Source organism: Lupinus angustifolius, chromosome LG02 (genome assembly GCF_001865875.1).
Source record: "Lupinus angustifolius cultivar Tanjil chromosome LG02, LupAngTanjil_v1.0, whole genome shotgun sequence".
NCBI lineage: Eukaryota > Viridiplantae > Streptophyta > Magnoliopsida > Fabales > Fabaceae > Lupinus > Lupinus angustifolius.
The window spans coordinates 4,150,250-4,172,053 of record NC_032010.1 but is presented as its reverse complement, the minus strand read 5'-3'; the positions used below and the strand labels follow the sequence as shown (position 1 = coordinate 4,172,053).

At 31.8% G+C, this 21,804-nt stretch overlaps 1 protein-coding gene and 1 long non-coding RNA gene across 2 annotated transcripts; one reads left to right on the top strand and one right to left on the bottom strand.

Moving 5' to 3' along the window:
* Positions 1,701–19,510, bottom strand: LOC109333608. The gene is made up of 3 exons (XR_002106032.1): positions 19,324–19,510; positions 11,708–11,717; positions 1,701–1,711 (listed from the first exon to the last, which is right to left on the bottom strand). It is a non-coding gene; the product is annotated as an uncharacterized LOC109333608 (long non-coding RNA).
* On the top strand, positions 12,211–17,801 carry LOC109333601 (beta-galactosidase 1-like). Its single transcript, XM_019569116.1, has 19 exons — positions 12,211–12,462; positions 12,720–12,815; positions 13,126–13,238; positions 13,338–13,404; positions 13,532–13,624; positions 13,798–13,932; positions 14,313–14,401; positions 14,532–14,637; positions 14,719–14,806; positions 14,906–15,024; positions 15,127–15,291; positions 15,646–15,824; positions 15,927–16,036; positions 16,257–16,366; positions 16,511–16,621; positions 16,705–16,815; positions 16,913–17,118; positions 17,199–17,535; positions 17,639–17,801. The coding sequence occupies exons 1-19, from the start codon at positions 12,280–12,282 to the stop codon at positions 17,747–17,749; spliced, it is 2,529 nt and encodes an 842-aa protein (XP_019424661.1). The 5' UTR covers positions 12,211–12,279; the 3' UTR covers positions 17,750–17,801.

Here is a 21,804-nt window from a genome sequence, read left to right as displayed (position 1 = left end):
GAAACCATTATATCGGCGTTGGAATTTATTTCAACAAAGCCGAGATGGTGAACAAAGAATAAAACCGAGTTCTCTTACTTACAAAAGGAACATAACGAAAATGAGAGTATTAATCTTTCAACAAATTGACACTACTGTCAGGACGATTTGTTGAGAGAAGAAAACTCCCAACTAAAATAAACACCGGAAAAACGCTTTCAACACTTCTCGAACCTATGATGCAAAACAAATGTTACGCTCCATAGGCATGGACTACACTAGGATACATGCTTGTGAAAATGATTACATCTTAATTTTTAATGAGTATGCTTCATTAAAGTTTTGTCCTAAATGTAATGCACCACAATATAAGAAGGAAGACTCAATTCTCAAAAAGGTTGCTGCATCACGATAGAAGAAGGAAGACTCAATTCTCAAAAAAGGTTATATGGTATTTTCCCATCAAAGCAAGATTCAAGCGTATGTTTAGCAATGCCAAAGATGCAAAGAAGTTGACATGGCATGATGAAGAAAGGATTAAAGATGGCAAGCTTCGGCATCCTGCAGATTCTCCTCAATGGAGAAAATTTGATCACGACTATCCTAGTTTTGGTCAAGAATCAAGAAATTTACGACTTGCATTGTCAACGAATGGAATTAACCCACATAGTGTTCAAATTTGCTCACAATACATGGCCACTGATGTTGGTGATATACAACTTATCTCCTTCTGTATGCATGAAGCGCAAATATGCGATATCTATGTTAATTTCTGGACCTAAACAACCAGGAAATGACATAGACATATATTTGGCTCCATTAATTGAAGACTTCAAGCAAATGTGGGAAACATACATAAATGTATATGATGCGTATAGGGAAGAAAGCTTCAACTTGAGGACTTCGTTGTTTGCATGTCCTGTATGTGACGACAATACTCATTCAATGAGATTTGAACACTATAAGAAGAATGTATTTCTTGGCCATCGTAGACTTTTGCCTTCAGATCATCACTATCGATGATAGAGAAAAGCATTTGATGGAAACAATGAAGAAGGTTGTGCTCCTTTTCCGTTGACAGGTGACCAATTATTTCAAAAGCGAAAGGGTTTGAATACTAACTTTGGTAAACTTTTTGCAAAAGAAATTGTCACAAGTGGGTGGAAGAAAAGGTCAATCTTCTTCAAATTGTCATATTGGAGTTCATTATATGTACGACATTTCCTCGATGTTATGCATATTAAAAAAATGTGTTTGAAAGTCTCCTTGGTACCTTACTCAATGTACCTAGTAATACCAAAGATTGCTTGAATGCAAGGTTGGACTTGGTTAGTATGGGAATAAGAAAGGAATTGGGGCCGATATGAAGGGAGAATGTACATTTCTACCTCCAGCAGCTTATACTTTGTCGAGGAAGGAGAAAATGGAATTTTGTAAATTTATTCATGATGTTAAAGTTTCAGAAAGGTACTCTTCCAACATTCAGAATATCGTATAAATGAAAGACCTCAAGTTAAAAGGTGTTAAGTCTCATGATTGTCATGTACTTATGGAGCATTTCTTGCTTATTGGAATACGTTCAATTCTACCTAAAAAGTTCGAGGAACCATAATTAGGTTATGCTTCTTCTTCAAGGCAATTTGTAGCAAAGTGATTGACCTTGAGAAATTACATGCATTGTAAAGATAAATTAGTTTGACTTTGTGTGAGCTTGAAATGTATTTTCCACCTTCTTTTTTTGACATAATGGTTCATCTAAGCATTCATCATGTTCGAGATACACAACTATGTGGCCCTTCCTATATGAGACGAATGTACTATTTGAGCGTTATATGAAGACATTAAAAGGGTATGTGAAGAACCGATCAAGACCAGAGGGTTGTATTGTCGAGCGATATGTTGTTGAAGAAGCTCTTGATTTTTGTACCGGATACCTTACTGATGGTGATTTCATTGCTATTCCAAAGCTTTGATATGCAAAAAAAAAAAATTGGTGAAGGTATTACTGAGAATGAAATATTGATTATAACAAGAACCGAATTGGAGCAAACGCACACACTTATATGTTTTACATAAAGCCGACGAGGTTGAGCCATATGTTGAAACACACAAGGAGATGCAAAGGAAGTGTTACCCAAGTAAGAATGAAAATTGGATTTCCAAAGAGCATAATCGGTGTTTCATAAAGTGGCTAAAAAATCACATTGATGAGGAGTTGAATATAAATGCACATTCAGTTTCTGAAAGATTGAAATGGTTAGACAATGGTCCAAGCCTTCATGCTTTATCCTACATTGGTTACCTAATTAATAGGTTCATATTTTATATGAAAAAACAAGATGATCAAAGTAAAATGCAAAATAGTGGTGTGACTCTTGTTGCTCGAACTTTACACATGTCAAAGGCAAAAGATAGAAACCCAATATATGGGAACATGTCATACTTTGGAGTGATTGAACGCATATGGGAATTGAATTACACAATATTTTGGATGCCAATTTTTTATTGTATGTGGGTTGATAACAACAATGGCTTCAAAGTTGATAAGTTAGGGTTCATGCAAGTGGGTCTTAATAGGCCAAGATATAAAGATAAGCCATTTATTCTAGCATCACAAGCTCAACAAGTATTCTATGTTAGTAACTCAGCTGATATGAAATGGTCTATTGTTCTTTTAACTAACAAAATAGTCGTCAATAATATTGACGACCAAGAATATGAAGATATTGACGAAGATGATCCTTTTTTGGGACATATCAGTCGCGTGAGAGCGGACCAACTACGAATGATGATTTATATACAAGAGATGATCACGGTGAAGGACATTGGGTAAATCAATATGCTCCTCCAAACAAGGATGACCTTACAAGACAAAAACAATCAAAGAAAAGGAAAACAATAGATGCAAGTAGTCTTTGTATAATTATAACTTAATTTTGATTGTTTGTAATTTGTATAATATTGTTTCTTTGTAATTTGTCTAAATTTTTATTTGTAATTATGTACTCTTTCAAAACATAATTGACATGATATTCATTGTTTGTATTTTGTATTGTATTGATGTTTAATAAAACACTTTTGACATGTATTAATGTGTTTGTGTTGTTCAGAATGTATAAATGTTTGTGTTTTTGAGAATGTTTGTTTTGCTAATAAATGTATATGCAAGTATTAATTTATACAAATCAACAACGAATTCTAGGGGAAGCCCTGACATACGTTGTTGTAAATGATAACTAAAACAATGCTTTTTATAGAAAGCATTGTTGTACATTAGTAATACAACAGCGCTATGTGTGTGATGCGCTGTTGTATTAAGGTGTTGTTTGAGAAAATTTATGAATAATACAACAACGCTTGTCTATTATTGCGCTGTTAAATATATGAACTTCAATAGCGCAACCATAAGCACTGTTAATAAGACCTATAAAATGTGATGTTTATGTAAGACTATATGACAGTGCTTTGTGGACGATGTGTTGTTGCATTGATGCACTATATGATAGCATTTTGTGGACGATGTGTTGTTGTATTGATGCACTATATGACAGCGTTTTTTGTATGTTACGATGTGGTATATAATCAATACAATAGTGTGTGAAACGCTGTTAATGATGATCATATACTACTGCAGTAAAAAAGAAAGCGCCCGAAAACATTGTTTTACATCTAAAATAAGCATTATTGAACGGCAACTCTAGCACAGTGATAGTTTCAATCACAAACTGAAAGTATTTCTACTTTCATGAATGTCTTAAACTTCAACTGTGATTGTTTTCAATCACGTCCAACAATATTGCTCTTAAAACTAATCCTTATGTGATGAGTGCTCTCAGCAATGGATCATGAAATGTATGCAAAACAAATGTTTTTTTATGTATGATGTGCATGAAATGGAAAAACTTTATATATTTTATTTATCACGTTACATGGATTGAAATGCAACCTATAACTTACAATGATGCATGAAATGCAAGTAATACTCACTTTGCATTTATACTACTTAAAAGTGCATGACATGCATATGAGGATGCATTCAATTTATTTTGGGATGTATGAATGATATGAGAATGCAATTTTTGATGCATGAGAGTGCATGATATGTAGTTAAGAAATACATGTAATCTTTTTTTAATGCATGAAACTACTTGACAATGCAATCTTAAATGCATATGACATGGAATGCATTAGGCTATGAAATAGGAAAAATGTATCAAATGATTTTACAATAATTAATGAAATGATATGGTGGGATAGAAAATTAAAATGCATAATATAACAATGCATGAAATGCAATATTTGAATAATCTCTCTCTTTTTGTTGATAAATGTTTGCATGAATGAATAACTAGATATATGTATGGATGATGTATTTTTTAAATGTATGTATTCATGATGAATGAATGCATGTATAAGTCAATGAATAATGATTTTTATTTATCTATGTATGTATGTATGGATACATGAATGGATAAATACATAGGAGAATGTATGAATAATGTAAAAATGTATGGATCACATATTTTTAATTGTGTGTATACATAAATGAATAGAAAAGTAAAAGAAGATGTGAATAATTTACTTTTTATTTTTAAAATGCATTAATAAATAAATAAATATGTAGAAGAGTATATGAATAGTGTATTTTACATGTATGTTGGATAAATAAGTTGATGTGTATACGAATAATGTGTTTACTATTTGAATGAATGCATAAACCAATGAATGGTGATTTTTTTTCTTTTTTGTATGCATGAATGAATGTATAACTCAATGAATGAACGATTTTTTTATCAGCAATAAAATTTATTAAAATAAAAGGAGTAAATTAGGAGACCAAGTAATACTCATATCCACATCCACAAAATTTTAACAAACAAAAAGACATTTAGATATGTTCAACATTTAGTCCAAATAAGATAATTTAAAATTATTACAACAAGCACTTAGAATGATCCAAGAATGTAAAAAGATAAGATTAATCACATCTTTATGGTGGTATTGTGAGTTCTAAAAAATAATCTTATTCCTTACATGTCAAATAGTTCATATAGTGATGAACCAAATATATATCCTCCTACTTGTATTGTTGGTCTCCAAACACACAAATGCAAATGAGAAGAAAAGTTTACCTTAGCATCATTGGATAGGGAAGAGTTGATACCAAACCGAGAGTAAAGATCTTGTCGGACATAATAATATTTTTCTTTTTAAATACATGAATGAATACATAAGCTAATAAATGTTGATTTCTCCTTTTGAATGCATGAATAAATGCATATGCCAATAAATTTTGATTTTTCATTTTGGATGCATGAATGAATGGATAATGGAATGATTGTTTATGTTTATGCAGCGGAAGTGATCGTTGCACAGTGTTGGTCACAATCAATAAAATAAAGTTCATAGAATAAATAGAAGAGAAGATACAAGAAAATTTGTTAACGGGGTTCGACCAATTGTGTCTACGTCCCCAGGAGCGCTGAGCGGCTACCAATATATTATTAGAAAATAAGGATTACAATCTCTAGCACACCCAAGGGCCCACCTGCCCATGAGATGTTTCTATTTGGTATGTATATCTGGTGCACATTATAATAAGGGACTTGAGTCCAATATATAACATTGGTTGCTCTACTCTATTCCAAAACTAGACAATGTGGGACTAACACAATAACATATTTCAAGCATCCCCAACAATCTACACCTTGATTGAAATAGACGAATATCTCGCTCCTTAAGAAATCTACACAAGAATCTCCACCTTAGCGAATATATGACTCCACATTGTTCAATGTCTAATTCTCTTTAACTACTCTCCTACAACATACACCTTCTGAGTATCCTTGATGATGTTACCAAGAGCCTAGCTCTCCAAACTTGTAGTGTATCTTCCCATACCTATTGTTAGGAAGTCTTTCGATATATTGGAACCTCTACACAAAAGTTCACCAACAATCATCCTCTTCAATACTTAGTCAAACTGAACCTTGGAGCTTCCTTGGAAAGCCTCAACCGCTACTACCATTGTCTACTTCGATAATCCTAGTTCAAAATAACTATCATACTTCACTATAAGGAGTATACCCACAACATACACCTTGCGTCAATACTAACTAATGTTTGTGTCACATCCTTGCATCCAAGCTAATGTCCATGTCACACCCCTGTATCTCTACCAATGCTTGTGTTACAACTTGCATCAAAATCAATGCCCATTTAACACCCTACATCAAAGTTAGTCACCGCCTCTGTGCTTTTATGGATCTGCTAACAATTAACATCCTTCACTATGACGTCCCAGACACGCCATTAGGATATTTCACTTCTCATCTCAAATGAGAACATTCTCTCAACCTCTAGAGAGAGATATTGTCAGCACCTATCTCTGGGTCAAACTCAACACATGAGTCCATATCTCCATCTTGATCCTAACCCAATACATGAACTTCTAGGGTTCTAGATCAACATATATCGCTCCCACCACAGTTTCGCCATGTTTTCTTCTCCTTCAACTCATCTACTTTATCTTTGTCAGTACCTTCGACACACCTTGTCTAGCCATCACGCCTTCACCCTCTTTAGCCATTATCTGATGTATGGGTTAAGAGTCATATACCAATTGACTATAATACCAATTATTGGTGCAGCGGAAGCAATCGTTGCACAATGTTGGCCACAATCAATCAAATAAAGTGCATAGAATAAATAGAAGAGAAGAAATAAGAGAATCTGTTAACAGGGTTCGACCAATTGTGCCTACGTCCCTAGGAGCGTTGAGGGCTACCAAAATATTATTAGAGAATAGAGATTACAAATCCTAGCACACCCATGGGCCCACCTACTCATGAGGTGTTTCTATTTGGTGTTTATATCGATTACACATTATAACAAGAGATTTGAGTCCAATATATACATTGGTTACTCTACTCTATTCCAATACTAGATAATGTGATACTAACACAATAACATATTTCAAGCATCCCCAACAGTTTGAATATGTATTTTTTGAGTTAATGTATGCATGAACGAATGTATAAATTAATGAATAATTATTTTTCTTTTTGGATGCATGAATTAATGGATAATTGAATGAATAAATGAATGAATATTTGAATATGTATTTTTATTTTTGAATTCATGAATGAATGCATAAGCCAATGAATCATGATTTTTCTTTTTGGATGCATGAATAAATGGATAGTTGAATGAATGAGTGAAAAATTGTTTGAATATGTATTTTTCTTTTTGAATGAATGCATAATTCAATGAATGGTGATTTTTCTTTTTGGATGCATGAATGAATGAGTGAATGAATGTTTGAATATGTATTTTTTTGTTTTTGAGTTAATGAACCAATGAATGATGATTTTTATTTTTGGATACATGAATGAATGAATATTTGAATGAACGTTTGAATATGTATTTGAACGCATAAGTCAATGAATGATAACTTTTATTTTTGAATACATGATTGGAAGAATAATTGAATGAATGAGTGATTCAATATTTGAAATAGTATTTTTATTTTTGAATGAATGAGTGATTCAATGTTTAAGCCAATATTATGAATTTTCTTTTTGGATGCATGAATGAATGAAGGAATGAGTGAATCAATGTTTGATATGTATTTTTGTTTTTGAGTTAATGTATGCATAAGTCAATGAATAATAATTTTTCTTTTTGGATTCATAAATTAATGAATAACTCAATGAATGAGTGAATGTTTAAATACGTATTTTTATTTTTGAATGTATGAATGAAAGCATAAGCCAATAAATCGAGATTTTTCTTTTTGGATGCATGAATGAATGTATAAGCCAATGAATGGTGACTTTTCTTTTTTGGATGCATGAATGAAGGGATAATTGAATGAATGAGTAAATGAATGTTTGAATATGTATTTTTTTTAGTTAATATATGCATAAGTCAATGAATTATGCTTTTTCTTTTTGGATGCATGATGATCGAGTGAATGAATGTTTGAATATGTATTTTTCTTTCTCAATGCATGAGTGAATGCAGAAGCCAATGAATGACAAATTTTCTTTTTGGATGCATGAATGAAAGAATAATTGAATGATGAGTCAATGAATGTTTAAATATGTATTTTTATTTTTGAATGCATACGTCAATGAGTTATGATTTTTCTTTTTGGGTCCATGAGTGAATGAATGTTTGAATATGTAATTTTTGTTTTTGAGTTAATGAATGCATTTGTCAATGAATAATTATTTTTCTTTTAGGATGCATGAATTAATTAATGAGTGAATAAATGATTGAATATGTATCTTTTTTTAATACATGAATGAAATGAATGTCTGAATATGTATTTTTCTTTTTGAATGCATAAGCCAATGAATGATGAATTTCATTTTTGGATGCATGAACGAAAGAATAATTGAATGAATGAGTCAGTGAATGTTTAAATATGTATTTTTATTTTTGAATGCATAAGCCAATGAGTTATGATTTTTCTTTTTGGGTCCATGAGTGAATGAATGGGTGAATGCATGTTTGAATATGTAATTTTTGTTTTTGAGTTAATGAATGCATTTGTCAATGAATAATTAATTTTCTTTTAGGATGCATGAATTAATTAATGAGTGAGTAAATGATTGAATATGTATCTTTTTTTAATACATGAATGAAATGAATGTCTCAATATGTATTTTTCTTTTTGAATGCATGAGTGAATGCATAAGCCAATGAATGATGAGTTTTATTTTTGGATGTATGAATGAAAGAATAATTGAATGAATGAGTCAGTGAATGTTTAAATATGTATTTTTATTTTTGAATGCATAAGCCAATGAGTTATGATTTTTCTTTTTGGGTTCATGACTGAATGAATGGGTGAATGCATGTTTGAATATGTAATTTTTGTTTTTGAGTTAATGATCAATGAATAATTATTTTTATTTTTGGATGCATGAATTAATTGATGAGTGAATAAATGTTTGAATATGTATCTTTTTTTTAATACATGAATGAAATGAATGTTTGAATATGTAATTTTCTTTTTGAATGCATGAGTGAATGCAAAACACAATGAATGATGAATTTTCTTTTTGGATGCATGAATGAAAGAATAATTGAATGTTAAAATGGTAGTAGACATGGATAAGAGAGATTCTTGATGAACAAGAAAGAATGAGAAAATATTATTGAATTGAACTCCAAAGTTACATTGAATCATCTGCATAAAAGGAAGAAAACACTAACTACATTAACCAAATTAACTAACCGACTAACAAAAGCTCAACTATTTTAATATTCCCCCGCAAGCTGGAATGTATCAAGCATTCCAAGCTTGAAATAATTGTGTTGAATACGATGATATACTCTAATACCTTCTCTTGCTGGTGAGCAAATATTCGTCTCCCAATCATGAAATCTGAATGTGAAGCAATACTGACGCTTAACCACCATTTGACAGAAGCAATTATGCTTAACCATCTATTTGACAGAAGCAAACCAATCATAACGGATGAAAGAGAGAAAAGAGATTGACCTTAATCTTGATCCTTATATGTTGCTTCAATGATGAAAAAAATTACACACTATAATGTTGTGTGTTTAATGAGAAATGTAAAGAAAATAGAGTATAAAAGAGAAGAGATAATTGGAGGGTAATGATAAAGAATAAGAAAAATGAATTTATTGAATGAATGAGTGTTTTCTTTAGCAAGATCAAAAAAGGCCTCCATTTCTTGAACAATCCACCATGATTTCTCTATGTTCGATCCAATCATAGACTTAGCATCTTCAAGGTAGGAAAGATTCAAATAGATCATGAATACCAATAATATCAGTGGTGAAACTACAAGCCAAGACTAGTGTCAATGTGATGCATATATAAATCACCTTCACTGGCTCACCCTCAAGAGAACGTTTAGCCATAGCTACAAGCAAAAGTTTAATAACAAATATAACAAAACCCATAGAGGTACAGAGGTGATTGAGAGTGTAGTGATTGCACCCATGAAAACAAGGAAAGATAGTGGATCATCACTTTGGATATTGTGGCTCTGAGAACTAAAGATATTCCAATGCCAAGAACAAAAGGGGATTGCAATACCCCAATGTTGAAGAAATAAACAATATTGATGATTATTCTTTGTTGAATCTTGGAACGATAGAAGCATAAGCGGAAGCCATCAAAAATAGATAATTATTGCTTTGATACCATGTTAAAATGGTAGTAGACATGGATAAGAGAGATTCTTGATGAACAAGAAAGAATGAGAAAATGTTATTGAATTGAATTGAATTCCAAAGTTACATTGAATCATCTATATAAAGGGAAGAAAACACTAACTACCTTAACCAAATTAACTAAGCGACTAACAAAAGCTCAACTATTTTAATAATGAATGAGTTAGTGAATGTTTAAATATGTATTTTTATTTTTGAATGCATAAGCCAATGAATTATGATTTTTCTTTTTGGGTCCATGAGTGAATGAATGTATGAATATGTAATTTTTGTTTTTGAGTTAATGAATGCATTTGTCAGTGAATAATTATTTTTCTTTTTAGATGCATGAATTAATTAATGAGTGAATAAATGTTTGAATATGTAATTTTTTTTAATATATGAGTGAATGCATAAGCCAATGAATGATGATTTTTTTTTATGCATGAGTTAATGAATAATTGAATAAATGAGAGAAGGAATGTATGAATATATATATATATATATATATATATATATATATATTGAGTTAATATATGCATAAGCCTTTTTGAATGCATGAGTGAATGCATAAGCTAATTTAGTAATGAACTTACAGGATCACAGACTAACGAATGTTTGATTCTTGTTAGACGAGAAAATGTTATTGATCAAATTAAATAGTTTAATTTTATTAAAAATGAAATAAAATATTATTGTATTTTTGCTAGCACACAAAAAATGCAAATAATATTCTTCAATTATATGTAATAATATAATTAAGTAAGATCTAATTAATATATTTCAAAGATTTATTAAAATTTTACAAACTAATAACATTAGCTGTTGATTTAAACCGTTTGAAAAAAAAAAAACAAAAAAACAAACTAAAAGAAAATAGAGATTATGGTTGCTATTTGATAGGAACTGTTTGGATGGAAGTTTTTCTTTCCTTATAAAATAATAAGCTTAAGGCAATTGAAAAAATATAGAAATGAAAAGAAAGGTTCTTCCTTCATCTCTTAGTTTTTATTTGAAATTTTAGAATAGATTTGAGTCGAATTATTTCGTTACACGAGTTACAACAAATAAATTTTCTAAAGCTATAAGAGGTATTTTTTTTAAAGTTTCTTGTCTCCTTGTTATATACATATTTTAACTTAAATATATCTATTATTTTTCGTAGTGTATATTAGAAACACCTAAAATAACCTTCAACAAAATAAAACATTGGAGTACTGATCTATTTTTTAATTGTAAGTGAACCATTCGACTTACTTATCGAATTATTCCAATTTAATCGGGTTTAACATAGTCGGACAAGAATTTTACCAATTCATAGTAATCCAATTCTCATTCAATTAAGAAAGCAAACCAGAATCATTTTCAAATTAAGTCAGTCATCAAATCGATAATTTGATTCCGTTATAATAATATAAAATAATTTTCTTTAACTTGTTGCTAAAGAAAACTATACCAGAGGAATAAAAATCTTCTCTATTAATGGAGAGACAAGCACCATATAATAATACACAAGACAATATTTAATAACACTTTTATTCCTTTATTTATTATAAAATTATATTTTTACTATTAAAAATATGTGTAAAAATAATCATTTATCTATTTATTTTAAATGAGAACATCCTTCTCATACAAGAGAGAATGCCACAAATATGAGAGGGAAGAAAAATAATTTGGATTGGATGCATAAAGGAGAAGGTGTGAGACCCAAAGTTGAGTCATAAGTGTGCCCCATTCTCTTTTCAAGAGCCATCCACTCTTCACTGCTTATAAAAGCAGTTGCAAAACACCTCCATTTTCAACAACAACAATAGCAGCAGCAAAGAAAACAAATTAAGTAATTTAATCCCAAAACACAAAAAACACTATCTTTTACTCTCATATATTCCAACCTCTATTTTTTGTTGTCTTCCTTTCACACCATTTTTATAGCTATTTAGATAGTAACAGAAAGGTGAAGGAGGAGGAGGAGAGTTCATTTCATATATAAAACAAAACTCAAAATAAAACTATCTCCTTGCATTTCTCTCTCTCTATTTGCTTTGAAGCATAGAATATAGTGTTTGAAGAAGAAAGTTTATTTTTCATTGATATATATTCATGTGCTTTTCCAACAAGCTCATAATGTGGAGGAATGTGCTACTTGTTCTGGTGATGCTATCATTTTCACTCATTGGTCATACTTCTGCATCTGTCTCTTATGACCATAATGCTATTTCCATCAATGGACAAAGAAAGATACTGCTTTCTGGATCCATTCATTACCCCAGAAGCACCCCTCAGGTATATTACTCTCACATTTCATTCATGTTTTTTTTGTTTTTTGTTAATATGTTTATCAAATGGGTAGCTTAAAGTTTTTTCCTTTTTTCTTTCCAAATGTTGTTTGCATTCCTGAGGTATTTATTACTTTTACATGTGTTTCTTGTTTTTTGACTTTTTGGTAAAAAGGGTACCTTAAAGTTGCTTCCTTTTTTTGTTTCTTTCCAATGTTGTTTGCATTTCCTAAGTTGTGGTTTTCATTGGTTCTTTTATTTCAGATGTGGCCAGATCTTATCCAGAAGGCCAAGGAAGGAGGTTTGGATGTGATTCAGACTTATGTTTTCTGGAATGGACATGAACCTTCACCTGGCAAAGTAATGAAAAATGCATGCTAGCTTTCTTTGTAATGTTTGAAAAGTGCAGTTTTTAATGACTTATAGCATTTTTGTTTAGATTTCTTTTTCCATAAGACACTGTTTTTCTCATTAAAAAAATTGACATTTATATCTTTGTTTGGCTGAATTTGACTAAACTTTTATTTGAAGCAAAAGAAGCTTACAATTAATTAACCTTCAATTTTAACATTTCTACCACAGACTTTTTTGAGGAATTACATTATTTAGTATTAAACAAATGCTCCCTTTGTAGCTTGAAATAATCAATGTTTTTTCTTGATTACTGCAGTATTATTTTGAGGGGAACTATGATCTTGTGAAGTTCATAAAGCTGGTGCAGCAAGCAGGCCTCTATGTTCACCTTAGGATTGGTCCTTATGTATGTGCTGAGTGGAACTTTGGGTAATTGAAGAGTTGAACTATCCCCTTTACTTGGCCATAATCTTTGTTCATGTGGAAACTTAAAAATATCTTAACACCTTTACCTCATTGACTTTTCAGTGGTTTCCCTGTTTGGCTCAAGTACATTCCAGGTATCAGCTTCAGAACAAACAATGAACCATTTAAGGTGAGATAACAACCATTCTTATACTGAAGAATCAGTAAAAAATTTCCCATCTTTTTATATATCTCTTTGGTGGTACTAATTTACCTTTTAATAACTTTTCTGATCTTTTTATGTTGCTGTAATGAAGTTTCAAATGCAAAAGTTTACGACGAAGATTGTGAATATTATGAAAGCAGAAAGGTTATATGAGTCTCAGGGTGGTCCAATAATTCTTTCCCAGGTAGATTAAATATTATGCAGCTACCCTTTTGCTTAAATCAATAACTTGTTTCAATTATTTTATTTCTTGTAGATTTTTATTTATTTAATTTATAAGTTTGTTACTCATTGAGCAAAACTGGAGATAAGATATATACTGAGAACTTTGCCTTTTCTATCATTGATTTTGCATAGATTGAAAATGAATATGGACTTATGGATGGTGCTCCTGGTAAAGCCTACACTCAGTGGGCAGCAGATATGGCTGTAAGACTTGGTACTGGCGTTCCGTGGGTCATGTGCAAGCAAGATGATGCTCCTGATCCTGTTGTAAGTTCAGCTGATTACTACCTTTTTTTTAAGAAAAATACTTTTACCTTTTAGACATGTTCTCTATTCTTGAACTTGATAGCTGTTTTTCCGGATACTAGATAGTGTTTTTCCGGATACTAGACAGTGGTGAAAGTTCTGAATCTGGCACTGGTGTCAACTTCCATTTGACTAATAGTGATGGTGGAGAGAGAAAATATTTTATTATCTTGAAAGATCCTCAAGAAATATTGTATTTGCATATAAAACCAATTTTTGCATATAATATTGTGTTGACTTTCAGCAAGGGTTATTTTTGAAGCTTCTGTTATTTTGCTTGTTGTATAGTCCTTTATGTCTCCAAGGTTTTTGGATTTTAATTTCAATATCTTTTTTTGCAGATCAACACTTGTAATGGCTTCTATTGTGATTATTTCTCTCCAAATAAGGCTTACAAACCAAAGATGTGGACAGAAGCTTGGACTGGCTGGTATAATAACTTTGTAGCTTGTATTTGGTTCCTTGTTACTTACTTCTCATGTTTCCTTAAGACTAAGAAATATACAAGCTCGAGATATCAATGACTGTTGATCGCCGATGTTCCTCTTTTAAACTTACAGGTTTACCGAGTTTGGAGGACCAGTTCCTCACAGGCCTGCTGAGGACATGGCATTTTCAGTTGCAAGGTTTATACAGAAAGGGGGATCATTTGTCAATTATTATATGGTAACTTCAATATTATTTGATCTCAGATGTGTAGTTTCACTCCTTTTTATTGAACTAAGTCCTCTCTTTTGTTCGTTTCAGTATCACGGGGGAACAAATTTTGGTCGAACCGCTGGTGGTCCTTTTATTGCTACAAGCTATGATTATGATGCACCTCTTGATGAATATGGTATACACTTTTTTCATTGTTGTGATTCTTGTGAATAACAAATAAGACATGTTTCTGTTGCGAGAAAGGAAAGTACTTATTTTTTCTTCATCTATGTAGGACTGCTCAGGCAGCCTAAGTGGGGTCATCTGAAGGATTTACACAGAGCAATAAAACTCTGTGAACCTGCTTTAGTGTCCGGAGATCCTACTGTAACACCGCTCGGAAAATATCAAGAGGTATAACCAAACCAAAATGCTTTAGGCATCTGAGAATTATCATTCCTATCTAAAATGCTTGGTAAGTAAACTAAATTTTTATCTGTGATCACTGATGTGCAGGCTCATGTCTTCAAATATAAGGCTGGAGGTTGTGCTGCATTCCTTTCAAACTATAACCCACGATCTTATGCAACGGTGGAGTTTGGAAATTTGCATTATAACTTGCCTCCTTGGTCTATAAGCATTCTTCCTGACTGCAAGCACACTGTTTATAACACTGCAAGGGTGAGGAAAAATAAATGAACAAGTTTTTATTTCTTATGACTCGAGCTATGTTAGTTATATCTTATAATGGATAGTTTATTACTGTTAAGCTTGATCAAGTATATGCAATTGAATTGCATTGAATAACTTGCTATAATGGTTATGTTATGCAGTTTGTATTGTTGTGTACTTTTGTTGGTTACAAGTATTGACTTTTGTGTTTCATCAAAGCAGACATATATGAGAGGGAAAGATTCGTGTTATTTTAGTGTCTCATCTAAATTTGCATGCCTTTGTTGAAGCGCAAAGTATTCTTTTCAATAATGTTCCAGCAGCGAATTTCAGCGAAAATGAATATTCCAAATCACTGTACAGGTTGGTTCGCAGAGCGCACAGATGAAGATGACTCGTGTTCCTATTCACGGAGGACTCTCTTGGAGTGCATTCAATGAAGAGACAACTTCTACCGATGACAGTTCTTTCACTGTGACTGGCCTGTTGGAGCAATTAAACACAACAAGAGATTTATCTGACTACTTGTGGTACTCCACAGAGTGAGTGACAATAATATTGCAGCCTGCTTACTTTTTTCATTCTCTTACTATTATTCACTTTGGTTTCTCAACATCACATCTTTTCTTGCTCTCTCTTGCCAGTGTTGTGATCAATTCCAACGAAGGATTTTTGAGGAACGGAAAGAGTCCCGTCCTTACAGTATTATCGGCTGGGCATGCTTTGCATGTTTTTGTAAATGGCCAGCTGTCAGGTGATTAGCATACCTCTGGTTTAAACAATTTCAGTAGCACTACTCTATCTCAATATATGGAGACACGATTTTATAGTTTTATCGAATATTATTGCCATTCTTCCTTGACAATTACGTCGAAACAGTCTACGCACACTATTTTACTTTCGAAGATAATAATTCTCTAATAGCTTCAGCTTCATCCTTGATATTAAGCTAATTATTCTTCTTTTTTGATCAGGAACTGCATATGGAAGCTTAGGATCCCCTAAACTAACCTTTAGTGAGAGTGTGAATCTTCGAGCTGGCATTAACAAAATCTCTCTTCTAAGTGTTGCAGTCGGTCTCCCGGTCTGTTCTCTCTCTCTCTCTCCATGTGTCTAAAAGATGTCAGATGCAACCCTGCACTTGCAAGTCTTGCACACTAATCTGATTTTTCAGAAACATGAACTGAGTGAATACGTTACTCACTTGCTGCATGTTGTTTGCATACAGAATGTTGGTCCACATTTCGAAAGATGGAATGCCGGTGTTCTTGGCCCAATCACATTAAATGGTCTCAATGAGGGGAGAAGGGACTTAACATGGCAGAAGTGGTCTTACAAGGTTCTTAAAACATTCATTGTGCCGCCTATTCTATCTCATTGCTTCATTTTGCTTGAGACTTACCTGCTTGCATTTCCATTTAGGTTGGTCTTAAAGGTGAAGCTTTGCGTCTTCATTCTCTTAGTGGAAGCTCCTCTGTTGAGTGGTTTCGGGGTTTTTTAGTTTCCCGAAGGCAGCCCTTGACTTGGTACAAAGTGAGTATCCCAGTTACACAATGCCTCTACCACCTACAAAATTTGCAGAAACATGTTGAAAAGCTAGATTTATTAACATTGTTCTATATTATTATAGACTACTTTCTATGCCCCCGCCGGAGTTGCACCATTGGCTTTAGACATGGATAGCATGGGCAAAGGTCAAGTGTGGATAAACGGACAGCATCTAGGCCGCTATTGGCCTGCTTATACAGCATCTGGTTCTTGTGAAGACTGTAACTATGCAGGAACATATAATGAGAAAAAATGCGGAAGCAACTGCGGCGAGGCTTCTCAAAGATGGTAAGTAATTTCTACCTTCCTCAGCAGTTTCATTTAATGCTGCTACCGATAACTTAGTTATCGGCTGATGATGATTTCAGGTACCATGTTCCTCATTCCTGGCTGAAGCCAACTGAAAATTTATTGGTTGTGTTTGAAGAATTGGGTGGAGACCCCAATGGGATCCATTTGGTTAGAAGGGATATAGATAGTGTATGTGCTGATATTTATGAATGGCAACCAAATCTTGTAAGTTATGAGATGCAAGCTTCTGGCAAAATTAACAAACCTTTGAGACCAAAAGCACATTTGTCATGTGGTCCTGGACAGAAAATCTCATCAATCAAATTTGCTAGCTTTGGCACTCCTGTAGGGTCTTGTGGAAACTACCATGAAGGAAACTGTCATGCTCACAAATCATATGATGCCTTTCAAAGGGTATTTACTTCTATGCTTTTTAGGATGGTTACTTTACATCATACATTTTTTTCTTCTGCAGTTTTTAAGCTTTTAAAGGGTATTTACTTTGTAATTGTTGCAGAACTGTGTTGGGCAAAGCTGGTGCACAGTGACAGTGTCACCTGAAATATTTGGAGGAGATCCATGCCCCAATGTAATGAAGAAACTCTCTGTGGAGGCCATTTGTACATAATCATTTTTCAACCTCATAATATAAAGAGTAAATACCTATTTTGGTTCTTCAATTGTTTTTTTTTTTGCGTATACTAATTTCTTCCCTGAAAATTTGAAAACTTTAAAATAGTCCCAAAAATATCAAACATATAATACCCCGTTTTTGCAACTAAAAACTTAAGGCTTTATTATGGAAAATATGGTGGCAAAGTAAAGTAAAGAAAGTTAAACTCTACTATAAAATCAGAGTGCCAAGTTCAAAATGGAAATGTTTCATACTATCTTAATCCAAAAATGAGGTGTTATGACAAACCTCAAAACTCATCCATAAATATAATTATCTTTTTTTAAGTCTGCATCTTCACATGTGCAAAAAGATTCATTGTTAAATAATTTTCATAAAATATAACTTATACACAATTAGTTTAAAAGACTAACAATATTGCTAAATTAGAGCCAATAATTCCAACATAAACAATATATTTGACTATACATTAGTTAAGTTTTTTTCTTCTATATTTTTATCAATGGATATCCAAAGTGTAACAACAACAACCCTGAGCATACACATAATATAGATAAAAGAGCAATGTCAAACATATGCAAATGATGCATGAAGTTAGTATCTTATACAAGAGGATATTCACATCCCTAATTAATATATCTTTATGCAATGCAATATGCAATTCGACCAATCGGTTTTCGTCAAAATTACAATAGGCCAAGATCCTAGTGCGAAAGCAACTGAGGTACATATATCCTTAACAACTGCAAGTAACAATACCAATTGTCCCATATCTAAATCTGCAATGATATTTCTATCACCGTATCTTTCCATTTTCTCCAACTCCAACAACAAGAGTGCAATACATGCACACTAACCAATAACAAAGTTAGCCCATTAAGTCTTTTAATCAAAGTTTTCTAATTTTTATTTCAACAAGTATCACCTAAGTTAGTTGTCCCAACCCTAATACATTTTTATCATGTCCAGTCCAACATACGAGCTCAAGACATTAACTCAGTGATCAAAATATAATTAGGCAAACCCTAAATCTCACTACACTTTCAAGTGTGTGATTAGCCATAGGCTCTCAACAAACTCAATCTTTCCAAAATAACACCTAAGTAGCACCAATGCATTTTTACTATGTCATGACAAGCTCAAGACACTAACTTAGTAATTCAATATCAACGGACCAAATTTCAAACTTATGTGTTTTCCTCATCAATATAACAATCAACTTATGTATTTTTCATATCAATACAACAATTAACTTGTATTTTTATATCAATACAACAACTAACTTGTATATTTCTTATATTAATACAAAAATCAACATATATATTTCTCATATCAACTCATAGTCATTGCAATTGAGATATTTTCAAATTACAGGCTTGCCACAAACATTTAGCACATAAAACAATTATCAAAATACTACAAATAATCACATCCATACAAATATAATTGTTTAACAACTTTTCGTGATGATGTAATATCACAAGTGAGTATATCACAATATGGTAAATACAAACAAATTCATAAACACATATTTCTAGCAAATTAGACATGACTTTATACATCGTCACAGTGTTGTCGTTGGGGGATGGCGGCCCATGGCGGTTGCCAAAATTCTGCCATCATAGCGTTGTAGATCGCATTGCGGCCAAATAGCGGACATCATCATTTGACAAAAAATAATTAAAAAATATAATACTAGACAAAACATTAACTATATTTGATATATATATATATATATATATAAACTACAGTTGAGAATAAAAATTATGCATTTAACTAAATATATTACAGGGAACAAGAATAACAGTTTAATAAAATTAAAAGTTTACTAGAAAAAAAAAACAAAATTGCAATTTATAAAAAAATATAGAATATTTGTTTTAAAATAAATATTATAACAGTTAAGAAAATGGAAGACAAAGAGACCGCAGACAACAACGACGAGGTGACGGCAGCTGGTGATAACAGGGGTGGCAGACGACAACGGTGGAGTCAGAAGTTGGTCGTAGACTATAGAGAAGACAAAAGAAAGGAAAGAGTTTTTCTGAACAGAAAAGAATTAGGGTTTAACCTAGAATTAGGCCTAAAAATTCGACTTGGTCCACTATTTATTTTAAGAAACCTACCTAGAAAAGCCCATTTACATTGAGTTATGCCTTTTCCACTATGGCACTTCCACTGCCATGGTGCCACTTTCATGTAAATAATGGACAATGTCAAACGACGAATTTTTTGAAATAGCTAATGGCGATTGGCTAGAAAAAGCCACAACCATCTATTATGGCGGCTTTTAAACAACACTGCATCATCATGAAAAAAATTAAAGACTTACATGAAAAACAAATTTTCATTAGAGTTCCGAATCTACAAGACTCTCCGACTTTTGAGGGAATCAGAGAGAAGAACTTCAATAAAATACTCTAAGGTCATAATTGTCTTCTCCCTCACCTAAGTTTATGTAAGTTCCTTGTTCAGCAAATAAACTAAGCCTTATGTCATCTCCTTCAACTTTAGAATCTCAACTTATAATATGCCAATAACAATCAAGACAACAAATCAAATTCTACTATACCTAAAACTAACATTGGTCAACAATTTATAAAATAACATACATAACTACACGTGTAAAAATATAATATTGCTTGGTTTTGTTAATCTTGTACATATATATTTAAAACCAAGACTACAACAATTTAGCATAGGCCAACAACTCAAGAAAAATTGAAATCACTTCATTTAAAGTAAGTATATTCCTTTTATAGATGATTACAAATGTTATGATCTTCAGGATTTTTTCTGAAAGTTTCAAATATATAAATATATAAAAATTAAAACACTTTCCATCTATCATTAAAAACTTTGTCCAGCCATAGATTAGAACAAAAAGTTATTTCAATACTTTGAATATAACAATCAACTTTGATGGGTTTCAGAAGGATTAGTATTTACTGAACAAAATCAACCGCCCTTTCTTCCAAATCGTTACTACACATGTTTATGACTAATAAAATAAGGAAATCTCTCTTTCAATGGATTAAAACATATATTTCTAAAACCAATACTACAACACTTATGATAGACTAACAACTCAAAAATAATCAAACTAAATATTATATATATATATATATATAAACAATGAGTATATTAGTTTATACGTATACTCATCAAATTCAAATAAGTTTTAGTTGGTCGCGGTTATGATATAAAAAGAAAGGGAAATGACTTTTCATGTTATTAATTATCAAGTGATGAAGGCTGTATAATTAAACATAGTTGAGGAATAATGCTATATATATATATATGTGTGTGATGTAGTTACTACTTTGAGAAGGAAAAGTCTACAGCAACAATAAACAAATAAACAGGAGGCATGAAATAAATAAATAATAATGGATTGAATCTTACACACTTGATATTATGAAAATATGATGAGAAAACAAAATGGTTTTGGATGATGATTGAGCAACACACATCAATCTGCTACTAAAATAAGCCTTATGGAAACAATGAGTTGGAGTTGGATTTTTGGTGTGTGAAAGAGAAATAAATTGAACAATGAAATTTGATTGGAGATTATTGAGTGCAATCAGAATGGAAGTGACCCAATTAATTGAAGATGGTGGAAATGTAAGTTATGTGGGCCTACAAAAGGAAAATCGCTGAGAGAATATCGTGTCTGTCAATCCGCTTTCCTATTGTTTATAATGTATAATTTATATGTTATAAATATCAAATATAATAATTTATGTTAGATATTATAATTTGGAGTTGAACATGTTTGATTGAGGTAATTACTCAATTCTATTATTTAAAAATTGAACATTTAAATAATTGAATCACTTACAATTATCTTTATAGGTCATTTTCCTTTATGAAATTATACATGTACCTTAGATATCTATAATCAATCAATACAATAATCTGACTTAAATAAACCAGTAGTGGAATTATATATTTATATTTGTACCTGAGTGGTTATACCGGATATGTGGTTTATTGAATGTGTTTAATAGAAGTATTAATCTCTATTAAACAATGATCTTATTGAT